The 23,196-nt window shown below is 39.9% G+C and overlaps 1 protein-coding gene across 1 annotated transcript; it reads right to left on the bottom strand.

Annotated features, from left to right (window-relative positions):
* Positions 1-531: 531 nt before the first annotated feature.
* mospd2 (motile sperm domain containing 2) lies at positions 532-22,694 on the bottom strand. The gene is made up of 15 exons (XM_080786683.1): positions 22,560-22,694; positions 22,381-22,435; positions 21,829-21,984; positions 20,233-20,319; positions 18,235-18,389; positions 16,474-16,534; positions 16,265-16,303; positions 15,783-15,907; positions 15,375-15,548; positions 9,011-9,129; positions 5,813-5,906; positions 5,070-5,166; positions 4,100-4,220; positions 3,818-3,926; positions 532-2,348 (listed from the first exon to the last, which is right to left on the bottom strand). The coding sequence occupies exons 1-15, from the start codon at positions 22,590-22,592 to the stop codon at positions 2,196-2,198; spliced, it is 1,578 nt and encodes a 525-aa protein (XP_080642809.1). The 5' UTR covers positions 22,593-22,694; the 3' UTR covers positions 532-2,195.
* Positions 22,695-23,196: the final 502 nt, after the last annotated feature.

Genomic DNA, 23,196 nt, shown 5'->3' with positions numbered 1-23,196 from the left:
CTTTGTCATACAGTACAAGGTCCAATCATTCGCAGTTTATGAATACACGGGGGAATCGTTATGGGGACATGGGCACATGCTGTATACCGTTTACCTACCTTGCATAGCCATTAACCACCTGTCAGACATAATTACTGCTGACGTAAGTTACTCTTGTTCCTAGAGACCAACATCGGAACAGACTTGAGACTGCTGTAGGATTACGTTACTAAATAGGTTATTAAACACATTAGTGTCATAACAATATTCTTGAACCACCTCTACTAAACCCGTTTAGTCTCACTTAGGATCACAGGATCAATAACGGTCTTATCTTAACACTTCTTACAGTTACAGTTATGCTTAGTGATTTCCAGTTAGTTTAGTAGGGAAAATGTGTCCATATTCAGGTTAGGGTGGATTGTCTGCAGGTTGTCTTGTCCCTGAAGGCAGGCAGCAGAAATCCTCGTTCAGACTTGTTTCTTAGCTACTTGGCGTTTCAGTATAAAGTGCGTTAAATCATGACCCCCCCTCCCCCCACCATTAAAGGCATTGGCTTGAGCCTTTTAACCTTCCATGTCTGCTAAGAAAAGTGTCTATTGAAAAGTAACAGAAAATCTAATATTACACAGGAGAAAAGATACAAATATAGTACACAAATACACACACAGTGGTGGTGTCGTGAGGTACACAGACGCACTTAGGAGCCTACCCACCTGTGTCTAATGCCTAGGCTTTCACATTTATTCTCTAGAGACGGGCACTCACTCTGCCCCCCCATCCTGTACTTAATGCTTGGGCACTCACTGTCAGAACATTGCTCACTGCAGGTTAAAATACAACATGTAATGTAGTTTTTAAATCCAGTGCACATTTGTTTCTAAAACGATTGACTTGCACAGCCATTGAAGCAGAGAGGTTTCTCAAATGGCTTGGCAAGAAGATAGGAAATGGACAAATGTGCAAATAGCAAACCACCAGAATAGGAGTTACCAAAAAAAGAAATAGAACTTGATCACTGGGAGTATAGCTTGAGCAGAAGCCAGGCAAAGGCCAGTGGACATGAAATGCATGATTTTCTGTTTAATTCCTGGTGCCTAAATAATTCTAATTATCATTAATATGCCAGGAGGAGCAACCCACCTTCTGTGGACTAGCATTGCATGTTGTAGCCTGGCTGTGTGAGTGCATGTATCTAATAACCAATGTGTGATCTCCCACTGTGCAGTGGCTCGTAGTGTGATTGCTCTGAGCTCGGATCTTGTTACAGATATACAGTCTTCCCACCGAGCTGTGAGAGAAGGTTCTGCCTCATCCTCATACACACCAGTAATTGCCACGGTATTTATAGTATGTCAGTGTCAGGGTAATTAAAACAAATAGATGCAATACCAGAGACAGAGATCTCTCCAGGCTCTTGGGGATAAGTGTGCAGAGGTTTAGGGAGGTCACACACTCTGCCATGTTCTCAATTAAATACCCCTGCGCTGATTATTAAAGAGATTCATTGGAAACGTGTATTTATGCAAAACATGCGGTATAGAAGGAGTTACAGGCCTGTTTCTATTAAGTGGCTGAGACCATTAAGTCTGGAGCTTGTTCTTTATAATGTCAGAAATGTATTCTAATTCCTTTTCCATATCTGCACAGCGTAAATAGTGTAAATATATGATACGATATATGATCTGAAATATAGTAATATTGGGATAAAACGAAACATAGAAATAACAAAAAAAAAGTGCCCATTTATTTTAGAAAAGATATGTAGATTATGTAAAAGAAATATTGTACATAATGATCACAAAAATGCTAACTACAATTTCTATATCCTTGGCCTTTTTTGCAATAAATAGACTCTACATATACGGTATATTTCCATGATCAGTCATAAAAATACATTTACTGATTTCATCTCACAGGGTTAAGTCTCTGCAACTGTTAACTCTCACGTGCCTCAGAAGGGACGAGTAGAAATCTCTACAAGGCAACCGACAGACAGAGCCACACATTAGTATGTCCCTATTACACTGCTACCAGGGAACAGGGCTCCTCTCCATGACAACAGCCCTTGAGGACGGAGAGGAGGAAGGTGTGCTCTGATTTCATCAGAGGAGAGAGAGCGTTAGGACCATCCCTCAGATGGTCGACTATGGGCCCACTAGAAATCTCTGCGTACTGACAGACGGATGCAGTAGGTGGAGGGCACCCAGGGCAGGTCATGAGGGCCGCTGTCCGGTGGTCAGGGAATAGACACCCAGGAGGTTGAATGCCATCAGGACCATCACAAGGCCAACAAGAACTTTCTGGACCCACATACACATGTCCAACTTCCTCTCCATCCTGGCGTTACAGGCCATGAGTCGCATGAGCTGCAATGACAAGATGGGATCAGCTGTAATGAAATGTAATGTTTTGATCTTTTGAAAGATTTGGACCAGTGAAGCCAAATGTATGCTCCAGTGCACTACGGTGTCGGACAGCAAAAATAGCAGACATGCAAGCTCACAACATGTCGCAACTGCGACGTGTTCTGAGCTTGTAGGTCGGTTATTTCCAACCGTCGTGTGACAAAGTATAAACCGGGCTCAGCCAGAACAAGACAGAACACTAAAGGTTAACAAACTAATTTTATCAATTGCTTTATGACGTTCAAGTCTACAATAGGCAAACTCTCCGGGGAATCTATTTGATCAACTACTCGTTATACTTACAGAGGTATAAATTATGTCATCGTCCGTTGTCTGGGTTGAACGAAGGATGCATGTACAGAAAATAGTCACCAAATGAAGTATGCTCTGTTTAGTTACAATTTGTAGACGAATTGATTGATTGGCAAGAATAATGGTCACTGAAATGAGTAAAAAATAACCATCCTAATAGCAAATATCTGTACAATGTCATTAAAATGTTGAAAATCACCCTTTGATGAAATTAACAGAGGTACTCGGAGGCTAGCCTGGAAACTGCCCTCGGCAGATTTGTTTTCAGTTGTGATTGGATTTCACTCCCTTGGAAGTAGTGAGGGACCAACCAGTATGTAAATATGGGTCAGGTTTATCACCAATAATTAATAATTTAATTGGCCCCTTGGAAATGCAGGCTCCACACAAATATCTAATAGAAATGCAGGCTCCATACAGAGGTTCCAGACTAATATCTAATAGAAATGCAGGCTCCACACAGAGGTTCCAGACTAATATCTAATAGAAATGCAGGCTCCATACAGAGGTTCCAGACTAATATCTAATAGAAATGCAGGCTACACACAGAGGTTCCAGACTAATATCTAATAGAAATGCAGGCGCCACACAGAGGTTCCAGACTAATATCTAATAGAAATGCAGGCTCCACAGAGGTTCCAGACTAATATCTAATAGAAATGCAGGCTCCACACAGAGGTTCCAGACTAATATCTAATAGAAATGCAGGCTCCACACAGAGGTTCCAGACTAATATCTAATAGAAATACAGGCTCCACACAGAGGTTCCAGACTAATATCTAATAGAAATGCAGGCTCCACACAGAGGTTCCAGACTAATATCTACGCTGTGATAGTAGTCTGGCCATGCCATACTCCGAGACAATAATGACAATTGGAGTGAAAAACTGGAACAATTTAAAGGATGGTTGGCAATCTACTGTACATCATTATTTGACAAAAATATATTTTAATTCAGAGCTAATAATATTATGATTTTAAATATAAAGCAAGAATATAATAAATGCACTCATCAATGTTTGAATTCTCAATTAACAAATACCAATGTGAAAACTAAGACCAACATGGATTGCGTTTGATGCTGCTGTTTGAAAGCCTGTAGCCCTATCAGAACTCACCATTGTATCCAGGTCCTGATTCCCATTGGTCGCTGCCTCCACATGGCTATCCCCTAGGCCTAGAAGGCTCAGATTTGGCTTAACGCTCTCCAGGACATGACAGCGTAATCTACAGGAAAGACAGTATCTTGTGAGCTGAGGAGGTCAGGCCGATTAGCAGCCATTAGGCCCGGTGCCACAACTCAAGTGAGAAAATCTGTATTAAGAGACCTATGTCAAATGCAAAAAAAAGCTGGTGTGAGGCAAGACCTCTTATGAAGTATTTAAACAGCAGTCTGGTACCTGTGTTCCATGATCTTGGTTTTTGGAACTTCTTTCCAGAACTGTGCAAGTTCTTGTGATGCGCCGGTGTCCATCTCAGCAGCCATGACCAGAAAGCGGTCCTGAAGAGAGGCTTGAAAACCTGCACAAGACCAAAAATTAACAAATACTCTAGTCTACACTTACTTTCCTTTGTTCTACTACTGTGTGTATATATAGATCTTGAATAGGATTTAGATTATTCACTGTAGTGTAAATCAACATCATGAGATGAAAATGAGAAAATTAAGCCATCACATACAGTATATGAATAATCTTGTGGAAAGAGAAAAAAAACCCCAAACATAGCTGACATAATTGGTAAAATTCAGGATCTTAAACAAATAAATCTTAGGTTCAATGCTGTGTGGGGGGCCAGGGGAGAGAACAGGAAGAAAAACAAATAATAGATAAGAATTCAAAGCAATAAAACAGCACATATATACGATAATAATAATAATCTAACAACATTAAAAGACCCCCCCTCTATAGTTGGGTACAGGCTTTAGTTCCGACATACGGACATACTATTGGTCCGACTGTCATTAGAACGACAACCTACCTCAAACCCTAACCATAACCGCAAGCACGAAGCAGCGCATGTTCGCCAACCTTAATCCAATCGTTGTTTCCGCGCATGTCAGTCCTATGGTATGTCTGCCCCCCCTATAGTTTATGTCACCGTACTGGCTTCAACAGATTGATGAGGTCAGGTGTTTTATAGGAAACTATTAAGGCAGGTTCGAGAGATTCTTTATTTAGACTTGTGTTTAGGGTTTCTGAAGGTTTGTTACAGAATGATTATTTTATCACTCTTAAAATATGTATGTCAAGACAGGAAGCTCGCACTTTGTCGGCACTTTGGAAAAGAAATAGACCAATTTGATTATTCTGACTTTCTATAGAAGCAGGAACATCCGCCATGAGCTGAGTGCAAAGATAAGTGCCATACCTCCGTGCAAGGATACCACGATATCCACAGAAGCACCTGGTTCACAGCAGCTGCTACTGGGCTTGACCCTGTACTTCTCAGGTGCTGTGGTTCGAACCTATAGAAACACAACAAGCAGCTTGAACAGAGACCACATATTATATATACAACGACAATTTCTTAACACAATATTTGCCACACACACACAATCTCGGGATTCGTGGTCGCAACCGCCTTTGTCAAAATGATTAATCTCGTGTTTGATTAATGTCACTTAATCCAGAATTGTATTTACCGTCTGTTAGCCGTTTTTAGCATCCGTCGCTAGCCTCCCATGGTAGCTCCCATGGTGTGACGTTATTGAATATCCAAAATCTCCACGTGCACGCACACGCATGCGATCTAAAGCATTTATAGGGATCAGATTGAGCTAATGGACGATGTTTAGAGCTCAATAATACTTTAATCTGACGTCGCCAGTAGAAAACCATTGTTTACACTGAGAGAAGACTGTCACTCATCACACTACTACTTCTGGTTCAACCAAAGAGTTCACAGCTGTCCAAGTTTTGTAGTTTATAGCTGGAATCTGGCACCACTGCCGAGTTTAGCCACGAGATGACGGCATGTAATCATGCAAATGTGCACAAATGCATCAATGTTTACAATTAATACAGGCTTGCTTGCTTGCTCCCTCCCGCAGAGGCGCACACACATAATTATGTACGCAATTATCTACGCATTACACACACACACCGAGATACCTTGAAGGCCACTTGATTTTTGGTCACATTGTTCAGGATAATGAGGCATTTCTTCTCCGTCTCTTTAAAACCAAAGCTGAGCTCCTCTGCAGGGCTGGAAGGAGCGAGACAAAACACATAACAGTATTTTTGAATAAGAGCCACGTTATTCTGCTGTCTGAGTGGATGGCAGAGGCTCAGGTCTGGAGGAAAGAAAATACATTTTATGCCATTTGGCCCAAGTGTCTATTTGGGCATACTGGAAAGCCAATATAACTACTAAATTCAGACAATACCGTCAATTTTCTTTGCTTTCAACGTGCTTTGTTGTTCCTCTTGGTAGTATCTTGGCAATTTCTATCTGACTTGTAAGCTTCCTGTGCTTGGATGAAGGTCTGGCAATCTGTGTGGTATGGTTATCTGGGGACTGGTAGCATTTCCCATTACATACTGTATCAACTAAACCATCTGCTTTATGAAATCATGCTTCTAACTGCCACTGTGAATTGAGTGCCTACTGCCTACCCAAGAACTGCATTAACACCAAGACTTTCTGTTGCCAGTTTGTCAACATCAACTAAAATATGGACTAATTTTAATTAACATAAACTACAGGAAAGACATACTGTAATGTTAATTAGGGCATGTTCCAAAAGGGATCGACAGAGTTGCATATGGTTGCCAACTACATTTCTTCGGTACTTTATCCCAGATTCCCAGTCTCTGATGTTGCTGCATTTCCTCCTGACACATATGGAGCTGTCAGGCCTCTGGGTGGTTGGACCATGTCTTAGCCCGTTTACAGGGGAATACAGGGAATTATAGCCCATTACTCCCAAGTTCATGCTGAAATCAGCTGTGATCACGCTTCAAAGCTGTGAAATCTGGAGCACAGGCAAATCCACAGCCTAAAAACTAGCCACAAGGCACTCTTTCATCAACTTACCACCCTACCTAAGCCAATCCCTCTCTCGCTCAAATAACCCCAGTCCCAAAACCTTCAAATCACTCAGGTTCAGATGTGTAACCTGACTACTTCACGCAAAGCAGACCACTTCTTATCGAATTAGGTTTCATTTTCACATATCCAAAATTGATTTATTTCTGTCAAGTATTTGCAAACTCTCTCCTTGGTGCAGACTGGGCCGCAGTCAGACCATGGGTTCAAGACAACAATGCGATTCATTTGGAAAATCATTTTGTATGAGCTTTAGGCAACATACAAATGTTCAAGTATCTTAATTGCAAAAACAGCCGATCTTACAATATGTCACATTGCAAAATGATGGGAGCTTGTATTTTGGCTATTTTCACAAGGGAGCAGCATCATATGACCAAATATAAAATAGGGCTGATTAAGGACAAAGTCCCCTCTTCCTTTTCATGTCCTATCATTTCTTTTGCCAAGCAGAGTGGTTGTGGAGACTGGCATTCATTCCCTTGAGCTCAGAATGTCTCTCTGGGCTCCGGAAACCTTTAACAAACACATTCTGCACATCAAAGCCTCCGTTCCCCCTCCCCCACCTGCCGAACCCTCCTGGTCTCGCATCGGGGTTAAAACACAGCTCCCCCAAACGTAATTGCATTTAAGGCTAATATAAATCTGTTTATCACTGCAACTCATATCCTGGGGCTATCAAAAATCTAAAAAATCTAAGATCAAAGGCTTTGCTCTGTAAAAGAAAAAAACAGAACTCGAGGGGGCATACATTGTGAAAAGGAGGAGTGATCTGATTATATAATATGGGGCCCTTTTGATATGTTTTTAATGCTTACAATATTGAAATCACTTATTGCTACCATGCCTTATTGTGGTTTCACATTTATTTGGCATGTATCCATGTATGTATGGGGCATATCTATGATCATTAAACTTAAGCTAAACCTCAGTGCATGGCTAAGCAGGATACATCCTAACCTATCTTCGGTTTCAGGTGCCACAGTCCTTCTAATTTGTAAATGCTTTTTCTTTTTGTTTTATCTCTACTATTACTTGAAATTATTGTACATTGAACGCTGTATCCTTTTTACTATTGCATATCTCCCTGATGTGTGTTATGTACCCATTGTCTCTTGTGTACACATACATACAGGCACACGCAGTCACGCACACATACACACACACATAAGAAACACACACAAAATAAATTATAATAATGACATAATAATTATTATATAACACATTCCTAAAACACTCACATGGACGTGCTCACTCATACACTCATACACATTAATTGTTGTTTCATTTTTAAGCCGTCGGCCTTCTTGCATTTATCCTTTTGATAGTGATGTATAACTATGTGCATTTTTCTGTACATTTCTAAACATTGTCAATAAACATATCAATCCATCAATCAATCAATCAATCAATCAATCAATCGTTTTAGTGACCACTCCCCAATTGGTTATGTTCAAGGTCTTATGTGATGGTGGAATACCATCACCATCTAATTGCTAGCTGTTTAGAGTAGACTTTAGAGTTGATACTTGTCTGTTTTGTTACCTATGCTGAACGGATACATTCATGAAATACTTAATTCACCTGAATAAGGAGTGTTCTTGGTTTTCTTTTTTGTTTGTTTTCCATGGTTGTCTGCACCACATTTCAAGCAAGATTTACTGGATACCATTTTGATTCCGTTGAGCATTTACCTGAAACCCAATGAAACTCAGCAACTACCTGAATCTCTATGACATAGCCAGCTTCCATACTCAAACTTGCTTGGATTGGTGAAAGGACATATCAGACATAAGTCACTGTCAAATATAATAAAATAAACTGTCATTAACAGAGTAAACAATCTTGTGATCGGTATAATGCTTTCCATTCCACCGCTGTCTCATCTGGACATAAATATAAGCGGTTAAACTTGCGAGTGCTTATAGTCATTCATCAGTGTCAGTGTCACTCATTGATTAATACCGCTCAGTAATAATTAGCTACAACAACTCATTTCTACCCAAAGAAATATCAATGGGGGCATCCTTAATTTCTACTCTCATACAACAAGATCAATTGGACTGTAACAGCACAAAACACGTCGATACCTAGGTTTAGCCCATCAAAATCAATTTTCCAAATCAATTTTCTAAAAAAATCTTTTTTTTTGCCCTGGATTTGTGAACAGAAAGGGCTTCTAGTTGCTTGGCTTAAATGTTGATGGAGAAAAGATAGAAGCTAAATAAGAGATGAAGAAGGGGTGAAACCGCTACGAGTACCTGACATCCAGCAAAGGGCCTTTGAAGGTGGTCAGTGGCTTCCTGGCTCCTTTGGTCCGACTGGCCAAATCTACTTTGTCACTGTCCTCCGACCTTATACTGTCTTCCAGAAAGTTCACCTGAAACAACAAAGACCACTTAATTAGAAAGCTGATTGCCAGGACACTGATAATTCTTTTTGGCACTTTCTCTGAAAACGTATCATTGACCCTTTGACCTCCGGATAGAGAAAGCTATCAATTAATGAAAGCCTCGACGTCTTGTGTAATGATTAATAAATGGTCCCATATAAGATAATAGTGTGAAGTATTATCTGTTATCAACGTTAAGTCACCTTGCATCTGTGTGACAGGTCATTTACTTTAACTAAGAAAACCCCATGATAACCTCCTGACCCCTTAGTCCAAGTAGCCTCCAGCACAAACGGCATGTCCATTTGCGAACACAGACCAAAAAATAACCCATAAAACACATGATCTCTGACACCACACGCTCCCCTGACAGCAACTAGTTCAACCAGTCCAAGATCATTGATGCATCACGTCAGCACTTTCAGTTCACAGTAAAACTAAAATTAAACTTTCCTCTAAGTTGACCACACACACACACAGGTCACAAGTCTGAACCAGAAGACCGGACAATGTGCATAATCTGCATTAAAAAAGGGTGGGAAATAAGAGATGGCCAGCCTCCCCCTAAATTCCTACCACCATCACAAACACACACAGTATTGTTTGAACCACAGATTGTGTGAAACAGATGGGAAAGTGCATTGACTCTGCCCCATGATGAGGAAGTGAGTCTTCTGCTGCGATAAGCAACAAACGCAACCCTTGTGTCAATGCAGCAGCTGATGACCACCCTGCAGCCACAATAAACACATCAAAGATAGTTAGATTCTTCTGAAATGTCTATATTTATTTATTTAGCATTAACAGGGGTGTACATGTTAATACAGTCAGTTCTCCAAACAGGAAATAAAGTGACTTCGTTATTGAAATTGAATTAAAAAGTTGAAAATAAACAAATCTACATCCTTCATATAAAATTACAGCACTGCAGTAGAAACATCATTTTTAACACTATTGGCATGTCCATAAACCAAATCCAGCATAGATTAATAACAACCTAAATTTTTTGAAATCAATGAATCATTCAAATCAATTCGTTAACAAAGCATTCTTCCACTTCTTCATAACAAGAGATACATTCAACATAGATTATACACACACATTGTGTAAGAAATGAAATGATAAGACAATAAATATTACAATTCATCATACAAAGTGTTTCATGACAAAGTGGAGTGTTGATAATCAACAGTGTAAAAAAGAAAGTCTTAATAACATTATACTAAGGCACAAAGAATTTTTTTTTGCTGGTGTTCAACAACCTTTAGACTTTAGAGTCTCATAGGCACAGAGGTAAGATTCAGGGAACTATTTCCCCAATGGTAGTCATTACTCATTAGTACAAACTAAACAAAAATCACAAAGATGAATAAAGTTGGCAAGAATTAAAGTATTAAAGGAATTTAGAGCAGGGTTGTTAATACCAATGTCGCCATTATGGTACTATTTCTCAAGACATTTTCACATGGGGCTTAAAAATCATTGAAAAACATTGTGAAGTTGCCGGAACAAATGACTGCGTTGCAGGTCTTCTCTCATTACTTTACATGAAATGTCTTACATTGCAAACAAACAGTAATAGTTGCATGTCAGCTTAATAATTATAATAATAGTAATCCTTCTATAATAGTCAAACATCCTGACATGATAAAAATTACTTGGCCTTTAAAATCCATAGTGATGATGATGATGACAATTAACAGTGAGGCACACATACTAAAAAGACAACAAAACAAACATACATAAACCAGACACAGGTACACCTGCGTTTTCCAGTCTGCAGAAATCTCCAGGACTCTGAGCTCCTTGTGTGGGAGTGATCCTACATTGCTTTACCACCACCAGCCCTTGTTTCAAAACAGAGAGAAAAGCAATTAGCTTGAAGGTTCCCGGAGTGATCAGTTGACAGTTATCAACATGGTGCTGGAGGTACCCTGAGGTATTCAGGTGGGAGAGTGGGTGGAGTAGAAGGGGTGGGGTGTTTATATTGACCAACGGACTCCATGGCACGGCCATGGAATATGTTTAGAGGGGTTTGAAGTCACTGTGTAACACCAGCACTCTCACTAGCGTGACTAGCGTCAACATCATCATGCCCCTCAGTCCTTTCACAGTAGTGGTAAGAGACCTACGAGCTGAGCAGCGTTCTGATCAAACACGCCAGATGCAGTTCACTCCTCCAGATATAGGCGCTGTTGTTTTGCACAGACGCCATCCGCCTGGCTTAAAAACCTCTTCCTGCGTCCTATGGGTGTTACCTCACAAATCAAACAGGATTTCACTTTCTAGACCAGTGGTTCTCAACCAGTGGTCCGGGGACCACCAGTGGTCCTTGAGGGGGTTCCCCAGCTAAATGATGGGAGAGTTGGTAACCAAATGGACACTTATGTAACTCTTGAGAGTGTAAAATGAAACCAAATGGACCCTTACAGGTCCATTCGGTTTCGTTTTATGCTCTCAAGAGTTACATTGCTAAAACATCTGCATTACCTAACCCATTTAGACCAGAGGCCGATTCTAAAAAAAAAGGCAGTGGTGCTCAAACTTTTTCATGTAACGGATCCCAAAATGATCTGTATTTGGCCGCGGACCCCCATCTGAAAATATTTTGTTTAGAGACAAGGCTTAGTGCATGTTTTTGTGAGGGTAGGCCCTAGGGGACACGGGGAGAACATGATAACTCCACACAGAAAGACCCTTTTGCGAACCCCCCCCGGCGCCTACAGCGTCCCCAGTGGGAATCTAACCCAGGACCTTCTAGCTGTGAGGAGACAGCGCTAGAGACTGCGCCACCGTGCCCCCTGGAATACCACTATAGCACTATAGTAACAACTCTTTGTACTGTATGACCTCCTATCTCACCCCCTGGTTATGTATGGGACGTTGACCTACTGGCCTTAAAACTCTAGGTGCTATTGTGATGTGATTCTCCAAATGAGAGATCTGTGGATAATTGTTTAGGCTCAAAAACCACTGATTTGCATATTGCCATTTTGTAAATATAAATCTCTTGTGCGGAACTAATGTTATTTTCACTGACAAAGAGAGCTTTTGTGTTTGTGTGCCATTGCTTAGGAGGCTCGTGGGAGCAGCTCTGGGTGACGCAGCGCTGCCAGAGGGGTCTCCTGGGACTGGGGAAGTTGGCTACTCAAATAGCTTAATGGTTATTTGGCTGCCTACAGTACAGCGACTACTACAACGTTGTAAGTTAACGTGACAGCCTATTTCACCACTCTACTACTCCCGTCATGGATGGACACTAACTACAAGGCTGATAAGTCTTCAGGGGCTGTATTCTCAGAACACCTTAAAGCAAACTAGCAAAGTAGCTTTTACCTGGTCAATTTAAGAGTAAATGTTGATAATGTCCAAGTTTAACAGGTAAACGGTGTCCACATGTTTTTGAGTGGTGCAACCACTCCCTTACGGAGCTATGTGTGTGGCTGGCTGGGTAGCTGGATGGGTGCGTCCGAGCACGAAAATAGCATGGTTGTTTTTCACCGTTTCGGACGTGGGGCGGCTCGTCGGAATCTAGTACACGGACCCCTGGTTAGGGACCCCTGTTAGGGAGGGACTAGTGGAGTAGAGATCCAGTATTATGCTAGGTTGCATTCTGAAAATAGCCGATCTTCAAGCTTACAAAGATCGGCTATTTTCAGAATGCAACCAAAGTGTAAATTCTGCCATTACGACAGCATCAAGGACAAAATGCATTTTAGTTGAGAAAATCAACTGTAGATTTACTAAAATAAAATCAGTCAACTAAAACTAGACTAACACTAAAACATTTCAGATGAATATGACTGAAACAAAAAAAAGACTATGACTAAATCAAAATCAACACAAACTTGAAACGAGAGCAGAGTGCTCTGCCAGAAAACGCCTGCCGTCGAGAGCAGTGAAATGTGAGGTGCGGCGGTGAGAAGGGGAGCACTTTGTAGCACATACCAAGGTTGGCAGTTCAAAAAGTGTGGACATAAAAAGCATATAAACAAAAAACACCTCCTAAAGTAACTCAGCGAGACGTTACTGTATGCATAAGTCAAGAGACTCAAGACTGAGGATTGTTAAATAACCAAGAACGAATCACAAACACCACCAACAAAACCCTATTGTGCATAGGAAGTGAGTTCATGAAACATGACGTCATCCATGGCAACATGTTCAACCTTTCCCTTGGGTTAAAATGTTTCCTCGTTCCTCAGTAAATGTTGGTCTCGGCAGCTCTGTGAATATGTTTTAACAGAAAACTAGGGTGTACACAAAAGAACAGATGAATGTTACCAGAATAATTGCTGCAAATGGTTAATTATTGAGAGATTTTATACAGTATTTGCCCACACTACTCACAACTCACTGTTATTGATGATACAATGATACAATCCATATATACACTCAGGGTTTCCAATTTCCACTAGGCATTTTATTGGCCGTCCATCATGACCGGTAAGATTCTATTACTACGGTCAAATGTTAAATTAATCGGCCATAAATTATGTCTGATTAATAATGCAGATGCATAATGCTACAGACAGTATAACCAAGTGAAGAAGGGTTAAGTCAGAATTTTTCTGACTTCTATTCTTATCAATCTATCTATCTTAAACACGTATGTGTAGCTAGAAAGGTTTTGTGTGATTTATGGGAACTTTTAGTGGTGGTATAAAAATATTTGATATGAATATGGCCCCAGATGTGTAACATGGGGGCACTTGGCCTTAGTCTTCAATGTATGAAAATCTCTTCCCGCCAGGCATCTCCAGAGATTACATCCTAATACCCTCAATCTATTCCCATGCACGGTCGGCTTGCATGCAGGCTCGTTATCTAGATATTAAGCTAAATAGATTATGAAGTTGAAGCTGAATAACCCTGTAGAGAGTGAATGTGTGTGTTGGGGGGGGTACAGTCTATGCAGCTAGGGTGCACCTTGGCGACATCAGGGTGAGGTTGATGGCACGTGTGTTCAAGCTGAAAGCTGTGGGACGTCACATCACAGAGTTCCACATGGGGGGCTGCCAGCCAGCCAGCCAGCCAGCCCATGAGCATCTGATGAACTGTATCACTCTAGCCTCCAATGAGGTCGAAGACTAATGGCTCTTTTCAACTACAAGAACAAAGCAAACCCGTGAAAGTCATTTCACAGGTTTCCATACACTACGACTCCGTTTCAGATTAGGTTCTCATAACCTAATTTGAGTCCTCAGGAGGTGCTACAAAAAACCCCAACTCAGAACGTATACTTATTAAATGTGTCTAAGTGTGTTCAGAATGCGTTATAAACATGGGATGCATAGCAAGTGTTACCGAAGCTTTTTTTTTTTAACAAGTTTTGTTTTCATGACGTACCATAAATTACCATAAATAAAAAACTAAAAAACATCACAGTTTCTGGAAAGTTTCAGGTTATGGAAGGCTCTGGCTTATCCTTTAGAGTCGAAAAGAGCTATAAGCCGTTAGTCAGAAATATGATGTGAATATGGTCAATTGTGTGTGGCGTTTGAATCCAGCTACAACAGGGAGTGGTGTGGCTAACAGCCTTGAAACACTCTTCGTACACTAATAGGAGCTTAGAACATGAAGAGAAGCAATACACTGAGGCGAGGGTGACTAAGATGCATCGCTATTGTCTGTAAGATTAAACCACAGCCGAAGACTTTAGGAGTCACCTTGACAGAGACAATGAGCAGGAGCTTAACAGCCGCCAAATCAGGGAATTACTGCCACTTAATTCACACTTGTCTCAGCGGACGGGCCTGATTACATGCTGTAATCACAGACCCAACTGAAAGAAATAGATATTACACAAGTGAGGCGCAATGTTTAAGTAAAGCAGAATTTCTGTTGACCGTAAATCTAATATAACACGTCTAGAATGAGAACAACTTCATTTGTTTTTCATGCTCCCCCGAATTTAAAAAACAGGGAATATCAGAGATGGACTCTATTGCTAAAACAATTTATAAAACAAACACACATTTAATAGCGGATCTACAAACACACAATGCCTTGTAGGTTGCAACGCGTTGTGATGCTATTTTCACCCTTTTGTATGACACGCTTGTACAAAAGTAGGGCATTAAAATAACAAAAAAAACATGTTGAAACTTGAAATACCGTAGAGATACAAGGTTTCTGCCCGCCAGCGACAAAATGCTCATTATACCTTGTCCTTCATAGCTTTCCCAAACACTGAGGGGTATTGAAATACACTTCAAAGGAGGATTTAGTACCTTTTTGGGCTTTACAGCAACCTCAGAGTTGAAGCTGGACTCCAGAGCATCCTTCACCTCAGATTCCCCGTCTTTACTCTCTGTTTCATCTTCACTAACAATGGGTCCATTCTCGCAGATAGGCGTTTGGAAGTCGTCATCGGGAAGGGGAGGATAGCAGTATTTGAAGGAGTCCTACAATGTAACCAAATAAATTATGTCTCTATAAGTCTATTTATGAATGAGTGTCATCTGTCATGGTCATCACAAATTCTCATAAGGGTGATTGTTTTTGTTTTCTGAAAGGTGTGACAAACACTAATAAAGACTCAATAATAAGAGGCAAAGTAGACCAATTTGGAAAGTAGCACATATCATTAGCACCAATCAATCAATCAATAAATCAAATCAAGAGTTTGAATGACCTACCGTTCCACCCATGTGAGGTGGCAGGTATTCAGGGTCAATGAATGTCTGAACCTCAGTTTTGGATGCAAACTTCAGCTTGCTGATGGCTTCTGGGCCTAACCAAGTCTTCACAATCCTCCATGCAGCTGCAAAAGTATGTCAGTACAGTTAGATTAGACAGATATAGACACACTGATACATTAATTGAGGGGCGCTAGTCCCTCCTATGCCCAGCTTTCTGAGTTTGTGTGAACACAAACATTGGCTTGTGATTGGCTGATCACCTCATAGCGATGATTTGCCTGGCTGAGCAAAGTACATATTGAAGATAAAAGTGAGGGCAGAAAAGTGAAGATGGACAAGTGGACGCAAATTGTGATTGGCCAAAATGAGATTATGTATGATGATAAGAGCGCCCCTCACTTCACACTGGTGTGATTGTATTACATATGATCAATGTGTATAATACATGGTGGTTTGTATGCATAGGCAGAAGATCTCACCATTCATGATCCAGGGCATGTCCACAATGATCATTTTGGCTGAAATGGTAAGAGAAAACGTTTGGCTACATCAGAAATGAAATACCACCCACCCAGGTCTGCTATTATGAAACATACTTGTGAATAAGTAAAGTAAACCAATGGATATCAGGATGACAAGTTGACAACAGGTACAGTATTGTGTCTGTGTTCTTTTCCCCAGTACTTACACAGAAACTTTGGGTAATATATTTTGAAGCAGTTAATGATGTACCTCACAAAATCCATGTCCTGAAAGTCAAAGAGAGTGACTTACAACACAGAATACAGTGGAGGGCTTTGACTAAGACATTTCTTATGAACTTTCAACAGATAATCTGTTTGCGCAGCCTGAGGTATTAATGCATCTAGATGAGCAATGACCCAGTTCACAGCAAACTGAAAACGTTGTCACAAGTGTATACATGTAGAGAACTCAGTTGCTTTGATTCTCAACCACAAGCTTCTTCATACAACATTTTCCTCAGCATGGTACCGGCTCAAATCAACTCGACTCACTTTTAGCACCAGATACACATTTTTCCATGTACTTCGTTTTCCACTGCAGATACGTATCCTCAATGTGGCTGGTCATCATAGTGATGTTCCTCTGGGTAGCATAGCACCAGTTTCTCAAGATTGATTCATTTTAAATAGTTTAACAGTATTCAGTATGCTGTATTCTGCATTCAGCTTCCATGCAGTTATAGATACAGGTAGTCTGTTGTGAAGCAATGATGCTAGTTATTCTTTGGCCAATCAGTAGTTTGCAGCATTTTCATGTGAGCTTTTGGCATCACCTCAGATCATTTGGTTGGAACCTTGCTGGATACCCAAAGTCCACAAATCCATCCAGTAACATGCATTGGAAAAGCACCACTAGTTATGTAGGTTAAATGCTATGCAACTCTTGACAGTTAAGCCTGCCTCATCTACTTGTCTGTGCTCTGTGTGACTGAGGGTCATTCATTTACACTCGTGCATTTACACAGAACACATACTTGCATAACCTGGTGTTGTTTACCTTTGAACAACCTCACTTCAATAACCTTTATCTCTTCAAGGAGATACTCTCAATCAATCTCCATATAAAACAGGTTGTGAAACTACAATAAATGCATACAACCACATTTTGATCTGCCTTTTGGCTAACAAAATAAATTGTAATCATAATTAGCCAATACAACACAAGCTACGAATTACATATAAAAGAGCTCAAAATTCAGGTGAATGATTCTTGTAAGCCTTAGAAATGTGTTCTTTAGAATAAAACAATTCAGATAAAATCACTGGAAGCAGGCCCTATAGTCGGGCTCAGCTCTGTGGGCTGCAAGCCTCATTGCTATGCAGCAGGCTCACTCAACAAGCCTTAATGAGATCACACTGGCTATGCCTTCTCCAGCTCGCACTGTGGTTCAACAAACTTCAATAAGACCGGTTTCCAAAATGGTCTTCTAATCCACTAATTTCATATTTGGGTGTCTGTGTTATTTATTCTCCTTAATGTGTATGCGCGAGTACATGTGACTAATTAAGACATCTCTCCAGGAGAGTTTGGCCTGTGAAATGAGCTCCCTGGCAGAGCGCTCCAATGTAAGGATTAAGCAGTCCACTTGGATTGACCAATCGGATTTAAAGGTCACTTTAATCTCCCAAGTGTTAAACCATGAGCATCAATCCCTCTACCACTGTGGTGGCTCAAACAGCAAGAAATATGATGAGCTGGGGCTTCAATAACACCCATAGCAATCTACCTTTTTTTAAGGGATGCGTGAATCATGTAATACTGTCCTACTCTAGGTCCTATAATCGAATAGAAATAAATATATATAGTATGCATGATCAGTGCAAAGCAAATTAGAATATAAAAACCAATGTGTTGCCAAACTGAAAATAAATGTGTTGTTAAATGAAGAGTTGAATACAGGAAGTAGTTATGATTGTGGACTTACAATATTACTGAGGCCAGATTCTGTCATGTCGAACACAACGGTGAGTGGCATCCCTGGTTCTCTTTGTGCATAACGCTCAAGCCAGAAAGCAATGTACTTCTTCTTGTCCATGACCGTTTTTGCATCTTTGACGTGTAGCTTCACTCTGAACCAGACTAAATCCAATAAACACAAAATAGAATACATATTTATTGACAATGGGAAACAATATCACGTTTAAATCATTTATGGGAACAGATTACGAGTTAAAAGAAAATATTTGGGTTACGCTAATGAATTTTGCAGATTTAAAGCTAGGGTTGATTGAACAGAATCACAAATTATGAACTGCAAAGTAGTCCCCCCAGCAGTAGGGACGACTTCAGGTTATATGGGACAATAAGCTATACTTTTAAATAAATATTGAATATACGCAATACTTGGTTTCAGTTCAGCAATGCATCATATAATATATTTCTCAATGATAAATCTGTTAATGTAATTTAAATTAGGCAACTTGTACTACTGGATCATAATAATAGTAATAATACTACTGGTTGGAACACACAGTACGGCATTTTCAATCTGGCACGCTGGGGGCGTGCCACTGAAGATCTCCATATTGATCTCCCATGATGCACTTGGGCATCAGGAAGGGTGTTTGTGTTGCTTATGTTATTTAACTATGGGAATGGGTTTGAGGATTATGTTGTGGAACTTTATGGTATGTGTAGTGTTGTTCATTTGGCAATTTATGTTGCTATATAGTTTGGTGCAACACAATGAGTGTGTTGTGTATAGTGTATGTTCACTCAAGTTGATGTGAAGTAATTACTTTACATTATTTGACATAAAAAAGATCCAAGCCTCATTTATGCTTTGTCCTATGACAGTATTGCATGGGGAAGAGAGATAATCTATAAACTACAGTCAGACAACTGCGTCAGATAACACATCTGAAATGCTAGCCGATCCGCCAGATCGTCCATTTCCATTATTTTTCTTTATCGTCCGAGGCTGTGGGCAGTGCCGACAAAGTGCCGGTTTTACGGATGTGTAGTTCATTTAACTAGTGCCATTTTAAGAAGTGAGGACAGAGGAATGCACGCACGCAACATGGAAACATACTGTACATGCAGAAAAACATTATGCATGCACACACTAATAAAAACATTGTGATGGCACACCTTGACAAATATGAAAACATTGCATTACATCTATATGAATAGAATTAAGATATGAATTGCATCAATAAATGACAAATTCATGCACACAAGACCGCAAGGACTTTTTTCTGTGATATCTTTTTGGTGTTTGACTATACTCTGTACTGTTTACTTTTCTGCCTTTATTTGCACAGTAGTAGTGGTGGGTGACAGAAAACAGGGAGTGAGACAGGGAGTGACACGCAGCAATGGTCGTCGACTCGTCGGGCTCTGGAATCAAACCTGTGACACGGCTACATCTAGAGCCACCGTAGCCTACGTTTATGTGAAATTTGAACTAATACAAACTGTTTGTTCAACTGCTTCTCATTAATTTGGGATACTTTAGACTGCTATTCTGTATTAGACTTCTCATCCCACCTCTTCAGATGGGGTTAAACTCTAAAAGTATTAAGGCCATTCATCAAAAACAAAGACGCTTACATTCATTGAAATACAAGCACATGTGCTTGTTAGTTTAGACTTTGAACCATTGTCTCACTGAAAGAAAGCTACAGCCAATATGTGTCAACGCACGGCAACACATTTGTCTCATTCGTTGTTGCCGGCTACTGCCAGATCATGGTTCAATGATGTTGAACCCAATGTGTTGGACTTCACGCACTTCAGCAATAACGCCATCTGACATGGTCCTTTAAATATCAGTTTATGCCGATAGTAGATAATATTGTGCCACTGTATAGTTAAAATATTTTTTGACATTATCACAATTAGATATTTGTCCTTAATTGAAACTTATTTGTCCTTACTTGAAACTTAACATAAGATAAGACAGAATAATATGAGAACATACAGAGCTTGTTGCCCTCTTTGTCGTAGCCATGGAGATAAACAGCACCAGTCTCAAACATCCACTTAGGAATGCTGGCCTCGCTCAAATCTGAAAAGCACAAAGAACACACAAACACCGTTATGGATCACTTGTACTGTATATCCAAAGCTACAATTGAACTAGGACCTCTGTGTAGAATACGATGGCACTAGGGCATACTGTATGATAGGAAACCTGGTATTGTTTCATGTGTGCATATCTTGATTCAACACAATTCCATTATAACAAGTTATGAACACCAACATAACTTTCTACTGTATATTATCTACTTGTAATATTTGCATGTTTATCAAAAGATAACAGAACTTGTCACAAATAATTCTCCCTGATCACAAGGAATATATACAGTACATGTATGTAACAAGTGGTATTGTAGAGGTAACAGGTACGGTCGGTCACCCCTTTTCCATCTCGCCCCACTACTCTACCTAGCTGTAAATAACAAACATAATTCATGTTGGTGATTATATAAAAGGTATTATCATATTAATTTATCATTGTTAAGTTCACTCTGTATATCCACAGGCATAATAGCATGATGATGCCATTACAAAACATTTGTTTACAATAAAACTAAATTAACTGCTAGAAGGTCCTAAATTAACTATATATATATATATATATATATATATATATATATATATATATATATATATATATAAGTATAGAGATCGACTTCTATACTGTAGAATCAAATTAATCTGTATACAAGTTAATTTCAGAGAGGGAGGGAAATACTAAATTAACTGTTAACTATATTAACACACTTTGCGGGGGCGAGTTGGTAAAGGGGCAAGTCGTCTGGTATTCATTGTGGATTGTGTGAAAGTGTGAAAATGATATACCAATAACATTAATACATCTAATTTGAGGAAAAACAAAACAAAGTTATTAGACAAACTGAATTCCCTAGTTTAAAAGGGCCAGCAATTACTTTAGTAAAACACAGTAATTCTACTAGAAGTTCTTCAGAAACCAATGACACAGGCAATTGTCCGCAGAGGTCAATAGACAATGGGACTCTTTCTGGATGCAGACCTTGTGCACATCCCAGAGGAGCACAAAGACACCCACTGATCTGTGCCTACACATCTAGACAGAATGTAAATATTGGGATATAGCTGTAGTAGAGCAGTGGTTCTCAACCTGTGGGTCAGGAGTCAGGACCTCCAAGGGGTCACTCATTACATGATTTTGGGGGGTTTTAAGACCATTTTAATACCTAAAAAAAGACCATTGCTGCATCAAAAGTAATCAACAAACTATAATATAAAAACTGGTCAAACATTGGCCAAATTGTCAAATAGTTTAAAAGGGCCAATAGCCAATCTATAAGGCTATTTGCGAGGGGCTGTGAGCTTGTAGATCGGCTATTTTCACAATATTTATCTGTGGGACCGAGTCAAACTAAATGTAATGCCTACATTCCAAGTGCTTGTCAGGGTGGGGACTGCGGCACTGCGGCATGTCCCCCAGTTCAAATACCGGTATGATTATTTTGTCACATCCTGAAAAGGTTGAGAACCACTGTAGTAGAGTATTACTAAGTCTTCCTACCATTCACACCATATTCCTTTCTCCACTGAAAGCTTTCGTCAATCATTTTCAGGGCATCATCAATGACATACTGTCTCCATGACAGGTACCAATCCACAAGCGTATCATCCTTCTGTAGTCTGTCCACATCTCTGGAGTCATATTTATCTGACGATTCTGCAGGAAGACAACAGGGAACAAGTTACAAGTGTCACATAAGTAGTTAAAATGTCAGTTTCCTTAAATTCCTATCATGACAGGATTGACAGCAAACCAAAAAATATGGAACTACTGAAAAATAAACAAAACTTGCTAAGAGAACAGCCTTTGTTAACTTACATGGAAAATGTAACTCTTTTCAAACATAATGGTGGTTACTGAGTACTGACAGATAGTTGATTAAATAGCAATTGAAGATACCTGTTGTTGTAATTGGGTCATTCACAAATGACATACTTTTCTTTTTTGCACCTTTATTTTATATAGAAGATTCAAACCATGCCAATAACCACTTCTATTTAGCTAATTATTAAGTTAATGCCAGACTATACCGTTACACAATAAATACCTTACCTTGCAATAACTCATTGTTGAATCTCTGCCTCGTCTCCTCAACCCTTTTCTCATTCTGTGTAAAAGAGACATCATGTCTTTTCATTAAACAGAGACAGACATTGTCTTTAGAGTAAAGATCAGTTCACATGGCGACAAAGAAAAACGGTGGACGCAGCCTTTGTTCTAGTTAACGTTACCTGCTCCGATTCGTTCTGTTCAACTTCAGCCATGTTCAAGTGTCACGCCACACACTTGTCCTACTTGTTGTTGGCAGTTCCTTGTTGACTAGCCGCTGTCTGTAGCGCTAGCATGCTAGGCGGCTAACGATGATGAATCAGTGCTGGGTGTGAAACTGCTGCTCTGCAGCGCTCCATGTTGGCTCCGCCGTCACGGCAACGCCTCCAGCTGACGTCAGTTCACTGACAGCTTCAGTGATCACCAAGAAGAATCATTATCATTAAGATTGTTTAATTTATTTGTATATAATTATTTGTATTTATGTTATTGCTATTTTTATTTAGCTGTATAAATCATGGATTATTGTATTTCGGCTATTAAACAGTCGCGTGCTAAATCTTTACCATAATGCACTTCGACTGACTCAGTGACATCATAGCAGGAAATGTTGAACTTCTGTTTTCGCGCGCTGGAAACTTCATTGGAGAGGAGAGAAAGATATGAGTCTCCTAACCTAAATTAAAATTATATATTTTTTTTAAAGAACACCTGCTTTGTCTGTTTCCACAAGCAAAGCTAGCGTTAGCTGCGTTACATGCCGTCTAGATCGACTTCTTCTGTCAACGTTATACTTCATGAGCTATGTGTTCACTGTTT

Source organism: Protomyctophum bolini, assembly GCF_963924005.1.
Source record: "Protomyctophum bolini genome assembly, chromosome: 16".
Taxonomy (NCBI): domain Eukaryota; kingdom Metazoa; phylum Chordata; class Actinopteri; order Myctophiformes; family Myctophidae; genus Protomyctophum; species Protomyctophum bolini.
This window is presented reverse-complemented; position numbering and strand designations above follow the sequence as displayed.

What these genes read in the sequence shown, in the direction of transcription:
- mospd2 (XM_080786683.1), bottom strand. Translation starts at nt 22,592, where the DNA reads ATGGCTGAAGTTGAACAGAACGAATCGGAGCAG. An exon ending in CAACAATGAGTTATTGCAAG is followed by an intron (nt 21,985 to 22,380) that starts GTAAGGTATTTA and finishes GTCTTCCTGCAG; the next exon opens with AATCGTCAGATAAATATGAC. An exon ending in TTGCTGTAAAGCCCAAAAAG is followed by an intron (nt 9,130 to 15,374) that starts GTACTAAATCCT and finishes TTGTTGTTTCAG; the next exon opens with GTGAACTTTCTGGAAGACAG.